The sequence below is a fragment of the Triticum aestivum genome, chromosome 5D (assembly GCF_018294505.1).
Source record: "Triticum aestivum cultivar Chinese Spring chromosome 5D, IWGSC CS RefSeq v2.1, whole genome shotgun sequence".
NCBI lineage: Eukaryota > Viridiplantae > Streptophyta > Magnoliopsida > Poales > Poaceae > Triticum > Triticum aestivum.
Genome location: NC_057808.1, coordinates 112238898 through 112245344, shown reverse-complemented (window position 1 = coordinate 112245344; position 6447 = coordinate 112238898). Strand labels below are relative to the sequence as shown.

Below are 6447 nucleotides of genomic sequence, written 5' to 3'. Positions count from 1 at the left end.
GGATCGCAGGACCGAAGGACGGCAGCGTTATCAGGCAGGCAGGCCTCCATCCGTCCATCATCCGATTTCATCACTATCCGGTATCCGCACACCACCACCCCCTAACCTACCACCACCTACCTCCTACCACCAGCGCGCGCATTCATGGCTGCCCTGCTGTTTCCCTCACCCGCCACGACAGCGACGACTCGCTATGCCTCCATCCCATGATACATCATCGCCGTTCCGTCCCGTCCCGTCCACTCCGTGCTGTGGTCACGCGCCGTAGGGCCGTCCGGCTAACCGCGCGCGGCCGACGGCGACTGTTAACCTAGCCGAGGAGAACAGGCCTGATGCGACACTGAGCAATGGCGACGGCGCCTTTCCTGCTTCATTCCCCCCAACCTCTTGCTGCCATACTTAAGTGGGTCGTAATGCTTAAACCCGAAGGCTCCCTCCCTCCGTCTGAGACGCGGCACGGACAGTTTCATGAAAAGCCCTTTCACCATTGATTGCCAGACAACAGCCGTCTTCAGCTACAGTTATTACACCAACAAATGAAGATCTAATTCCCTCAACAACAACAAAATAATGAAGACCCAAAACTTTGTCTAATGAACATATTACAAACCCTAACAGCGGGCGCGTTTTGCCGTGAACTGGCGAAACTTTTCGGAAGCGCCCCTTCGGTTTTCAGGCAATTCCCATGTCTACATCTTTGACAGGGATAAGGGGGGATATTGTATGGGTCGATGCCACATGATCTCCGGTAGAAAGAATATCGTGTCGCTGCTATCTGCGAGATCCTCAGTTGCAAGCAGCTCTCACTTCATGGGATTCCGTCGTGGAGCCACCGCCGCCCATGTTCATCAGGGTGGTGAGGTGGGGGATCTCCTTCGGCACCGACGCCGTCAACACCTGCAACCAACGGAGCCAGCCACCCCAGGGTGTCATCATCTTCAATTCAGGCTGGTACTAACATTAAACCAGGCGGTACCGGATGAAATTTAGGGCGGTACCTCGTGGCCGTTCTCGGTGATGAGGACCTCGTCCTCGATCCTTATTCCGATGCCCCGGAACCTGTCCGGGGCCTTCTCGTTGAGTATCGGGACCGAGGGAATGTAGATCCCCGGTTCAATGGTTATTACCTGTGCACATGCCACATGCAGGACCTCTTGTCAGTGTTACAACTCAGATTTCCATGGAAGACGGATGATAATTGGGAGATGCGCTAAATTTGCTAGTGTTATGTAAAATGCGGTGCACAAAAGCCAGCTGGTGCTGATCTACTTACAACGCCTGGCTCCAAGGGTTTGTCGGAGGTGAGGCTAGTGGAGTCATGAATATCCATTCCCAAAGAATGACCTGGATGCCAGGGTGACAAAGGGTTATTAAGCTGGTCCCAAGATCCAAATCTCTTGCATCAAACGACAAATCTAATCAAGAGACAGGTAGATTCTGAGACCTATTGAGGTTGGATTCAAATAATTGTATTGGATAGATTTGCCCTTCCCTATAATTCCAAGTTCTTGGAATCCGCTTATCAACATCTTGACCTGTGATTTGGAGATTAGAGCCGTGGACCTTTATAAATCAAGTTTTACATCTTTACATTAAAAAATTGAATTAGAACATATACTGAGGATATACCGAATGATGGTGTATCTCTCTAATGCTCGTGCCTGGTTTACAAAGCTTTATGCATTCCTTATTCGTCTCCAGTATTAAACTGTACAGTTCTTCCTGTACAATTGAGGATAAAAAAAGGTACTCGTAAGTCCAAAATTACCGCTTTTTCGGTTGGATACAAGTATATCATATAAAGAAATGAACATTGGGCATTTACCTGAGCAGCTGAAAATCTACCGCAGGGTGGCCATGTCCGTGTCAGGTCACTAAGGTAGCCATGGTACTCACATCCAACATCCATGAGGACAAGATCACCCGATTTGATCTGTCAAACGACTCAAACGGCAAAAATCAACTTTACAAGAAAAGCTATCTGAGATATACGACTACAGAAGAACTCTGTTGTACCTTCTTATCATTTCTTGAGTAATGTACAACACTGCCATTTGCGCCACCACCAACTACAGGATGGAACCTAAGATAAGGAAACAAGAAGAAAAACGTAAATCAATTTAGCATGGCACCTTGCTCACTCAACAAAAGACAATGGTTCCTTAATTTATGGATCTCAACAGATCACTGCAAACTTATTCTACCAGCTATCAGCTAAGAAAAACAGATGAACACAGGGCCACACAGTCAGTGCCTCAGATGCAATCTATATAAAGCAGAAGGATAAAAACAATATACAGTGACAATATATACTTACGCCATTCTTTGGGCACCTCTCATTTTGCACTCATACTCTATTTTAGCAGCTAACTGGCTTTCCTCTCTGTGGGTCCTTGAGAGCAACATTGTCTGCAAAAGAGACTGGACAGAAAGAGAGAATTTAAGTCAGTAAACAGAAAAAGAGAAGCACTGCATGCAGCCGTGCACGTCTTTCAGACAACCGTTCTGTCACTTGTACAGTGTGTGACTTGCAAAATTGAGTCACTTCGTCTTGTCTTCTAGCTTATTGAATGCATATTTGGCAACTTGAGGTAAAATTCTAGACGTAATAATAGAACCCAAACAATTGTACAATCTGAGTTGTGGGGCTATCTAAAGGGGCAGAAAAGTAGTTGACGGATGTCTACAATAGACATTCTCAACATCATAAACCCACTGGTGGTCTTGAAAGAAAAGTTCTCCCATTGCCAATGGTGTTCTGTCTAATCCTCTGGCAGCACAATGGACCAGTATAATCCCACAATCAGACAATCCACCATAACACTACCCTCAACCCAACCAGCAATTTCCCTGTGCTTTTAAATATATCATTCACCTAAGAGTTTGGGACCAATGTCTTTTTACTGGAATATACTAAATAATTTCTGGAAATTTTCTATCCAAGGCTGAACTTAGAGAGAGCATCAGACTCAATATCTCCTAAGAATGCATGAAGAAAACAACAGAAGTACAACCAAAAATACCTGAGAAACAATAGATGCTGACTCCCTCATCAACTTGATTTCCGATTTTGACTTGATCCACCGCAGTTCATCAGTGTAATGCGTAAGATCTTTTACTTTATTGTTGAGTGATGCCCTGCGGAAGGCATCAAAGTTCCTATAAGAAGATGTGGATGCCTTTGCATTGTGATACACCACTTTTGATTGCTCAATCATTTCAGGAAGGATCTACATTTTAATAGAAATTGTGTCAATTGAGAAGCATTCTGTGACCAGCAACTAAGAAAGTACTCTCTCTGATCACAAAAAGAGTGTCGCCTTGGAAATCGCCACGGTCTCCAAAATGCAACCTTGGCCACTAATTCTAATGCTAAATACTAAATTGTTTTTTAGTCTATATACTGATATCATTTACATATGTTAAATCTCAATATTCATATAGATACGATATACTCCCTCCATTTCCGTAATATAGTGCGTATAGATTTTCTGAAAAGTCAAATGTAAACTTTGACCAAGTTCATAGAGAAAACTATTTATATCTATAATACCACATATATAAAATATGAAACTACATCTTATGATGAATCTAATGATATGTGTTTGGCATTCTAGATGTAAATGTTTTTCTCCACAAACTTTGTCAACTTTGTCAAAGTTTGTGAGGTTTGATTTTTTAAGAAAATCTATATGCACTACATTATGGGATGGAGGGAGTATAAGTTTAATAGTTTGACTATGCGCCCCCAAATGATAATATCTCTTGACTGGAGGGAGCAGTGCAGGCAGGTAGCAATTAGAAGGTAATAATTAGTGCCCAGGGGCGATGAATCAAAAACATGCGGAAACAAAACCCAAAAGCTAACCTTTTTCATCTCACTAAGTGGAAATGCTTTATTTGCCTTGAAGAAATCCACAGCTGCTTCAACTCCAGCAGTCTGACCTTCCCAAACTACATCCTGGAGACAAACCACATTCGTAAGAATGGTTTGGCTCAGTTGAAGGTATGAGAGTATGAGGTAACAGGCCAACAGGTCATTATTACCTCCTTATGTTTATCTGGCATGAACATGCATAAACCAGTTTCCTTACTTAAAACTGCTACACCACCAGGTTGTGTACAACCTGTAATGTACAGGTAATCACCATTCTGTCTGAATGAGTACGGAACTACATCAGTCATCATCTGCTGATCTGCAGATGCAATTATGGCCAAGCTCTTCTCTGGTAAAGCATCCACAAGCTTTTTTCTTCTGGATATGTACTCCTCACTTGTGATGCCTGGTGTAATCTCCTCATCAGCTAATAACTGGTTCATTGTATTACAATATTTAAGAAAGAATGAAAAGAATCACTTTGACAACCACAAAAGTAAAAAAAAAAAGTAAATGCATCAGAGTTAGCACAGGGAATGTGGACTTTTATGAATGTGAAAACAATGAGCACGGGCATGTTTGGCCTAATAAGGCTTGTTCTGTAGACTGATTTTCAAAGCTATACTTAATACTTATAAGAGAAAATAATTGGTTTATCTTATAAATTCAAAGTACTTTGGGATTTTTGGGGTGAATTAGGCTTATTTCTTTAGATAATGGGGTAAATTCAGGTAAAAGAAATCCCAACCTTCCACATGTGGACAGACTTAATCTTTAAAAAAAAACTGGCGTTCTGGCCTTACTTTGAGCCAAGAACACCATTGAAACACCATGGCTACACTATGGTAATATCCTATTCAGAGTGTATGAAAGATGATGATAATAATGGATGTATAGAAACTCTTACAGATACTGGTTTTTGTCATAAGAGATATCATTATAATTTAACCAGAGGCAACAAGTAATGTACAAAGTTAGCCATTAGCTAAGAGGCAACGTGTTACAACATCTGGATATGGGGGGCCACAAAAATACTGAAAGAACTAGCTATCACCTACCTTGCGAGATGAACACTAGGTAAGTACTCACATGGTCTAGCTACCAAAGTAGAGAGAGATTAAAAAGTTAGCACGGCTGTAAACTTTGAAACAACCAGCAAGTGCAGCAATAAACCAGTAAGGATTATGATAATCCCCTTTTTTCAACCTGCTTTTGCCTAATTCACCATTTGTTTAACCAGCCTTTTCTGCTTGTGCCGCTGCTTTTCCACAGCAGATTATAAAAGAAGCTCAGCACAGCACAGTTCAGAAACCACACAACTGCACACTGAGCCTAAAAGAGATATTACCTCAGGATGAGATTTGGGTGTTGGTTGGCCAACATCAATTATTCCCCCGGTAGTGTATGCAGCACGCCTAACTATACTGTGAGAGGTAGATAACAACCGAGACGCCACCTGCATGCAGCATTAGAACAACGCCTTGAATCAGAATCCAACACTCAGGAGGTACATAATGCTGTAAAAGGACCTGTACGAGGCGTGGGCGTTGTGTTCATGCCACCAAATTGCTCCCATTAACCAGAGTCCAGAAGTATTAAGGATTGAATATAATTCATCAATTGCAAGAATTCATCAGTTCCATGATAAAAGTGAACCTATAATTAGTGGCGATTAGAATCCAGGGAACCACGATTTGGACGCTTTAAGTTCCAGTCTGTTTGTGCTGCCAAGACGTGAAACGTGCAAATCACAATTCAACCAGAACCCAAATTAACCAAGGACCTCATGAGAACCGAATCTCAGGGCATTGCTGAAATTCAAAGCTATTCCATTCTACCCTTAAGCTACCCCCAATCCAGTATTCAGTGAAGCTAACAGTCCAAGGGTATCCCCTCAGCTGCTTCTCAACCACTACACGACAGATCGACCTAGTGGTTAAACGCTTGTGACAAGGTCGAGAACAAAGCCGCGCCTTTGGTGAGCACACGATACTAGTAGACACTAAATACATATATAGAAGTACAGCAAATTAATAATCTTCGGCGAAGGCAGCGCGGACAGAGAGCGAATCATGAAACGAGCGGCGGTCGCGGAAAATCCTAAGAATGATTAGGGGGAACACGAAGAGGGGAGAGGGGAAGAGCTTCCCGTCGGCGGTGATTAGTAATTAGTGGGTTCGATCCGAGTACCTCGCTTGCCCGCAGCGTCCTTCGCAAGAATCGCGCCGCCGTCGCCATGGCAGCTGCTGCGGCGTTAAACCCCTTTCCCTCTCCTGATTTTTCTTCTCCCCTCTAGCAGCCTTCTCCTTTCCCCGGAGAGACCCTAACCTGGGACTCTGCGGTGATCCTGGCCGTCCAGAAGGGACGGGAAAGGTGTGTATGTAAAACAGTCTTCATCACTAATCCTAAAGCGTTGTTCGGTCTTTGTTCAAAGTTTTTTTTTTTGTTTTTTTGGTGGAAGCATGTTTTTTTTTTGACAATTTTGTGCGGAACCATGTTCAAATAGCTATGGCGACACCGCTCTAGGCTTTTCAGGTCCATCCAAATTACTCCCTCCATAAACTAACTAA

The 6447-nt window shown here is 43.0% G+C and overlaps 1 protein-coding gene across 2 annotated transcripts; it reads right to left on the bottom strand.

Moving 5' to 3' along the window:
- Window positions 1-464: 464 nt before the first annotated feature.
- On the bottom strand, window positions 465-6229 carry LOC123119753 (intermediate cleaving peptidase 55, mitochondrial). Of its 2 annotated transcripts, XM_044539658.1 has the most exons (13): window positions 6068-6229; window positions 5226-5333; window positions 4048-4311; window positions 3869-3961; window positions 3024-3230; window positions 2318-2421; window positions 2017-2083; window positions 1826-1933; window positions 1630-1722; window positions 1445-1535; window positions 1274-1344; window positions 999-1127; window positions 465-897 (listed from the first exon to the last, which is right to left on the bottom strand). In XM_044539658.1, exons 1-13 carry the CDS (start codon window positions 6113-6115, stop codon window positions 787-789), a joined length of 1494 nt encoding a protein of 497 aa, XP_044395593.1. In that variant the 5' UTR covers window positions 6116-6229; the 3' UTR covers window positions 465-786. The 2 variants fall into 2 exon arrangements, with proteins under 2 accessions (XP_044395593.1, XP_044395594.1); XM_044539659.1 differs by lacking the exon at window positions 6068-6229 and having other exon boundaries at window positions 4048-4283.
- Between the last annotated feature and the right edge of the window lie 218 nt (window positions 6230-6447).

What these genes read in the sequence shown, in the direction of transcription:
- LOC123119753 (XM_044539658.1), bottom strand. Translation starts at nt 6,115, where the DNA reads ATGGCGACGGCGGCGCGATTCTTGCGAAGGACGCTGCGGGCAAGCGAG. An exon ending in TTTGAATCCAACCTCAATAG is followed by an intron (nt 1,345 to 1,444) that starts GTCTCAGAATCT and finishes CCTGGCATCCAG; the next exon opens with GTCATTCTTTGGGAATGGAT. An exon ending in TCACCGAGAACGGCCACGAG is followed by an intron (nt 898 to 998) that starts GTACCGCCCTAA and finishes CGTTGGTTGCAG; the next exon opens with GTGTTGACGGCGTCGGTGCC.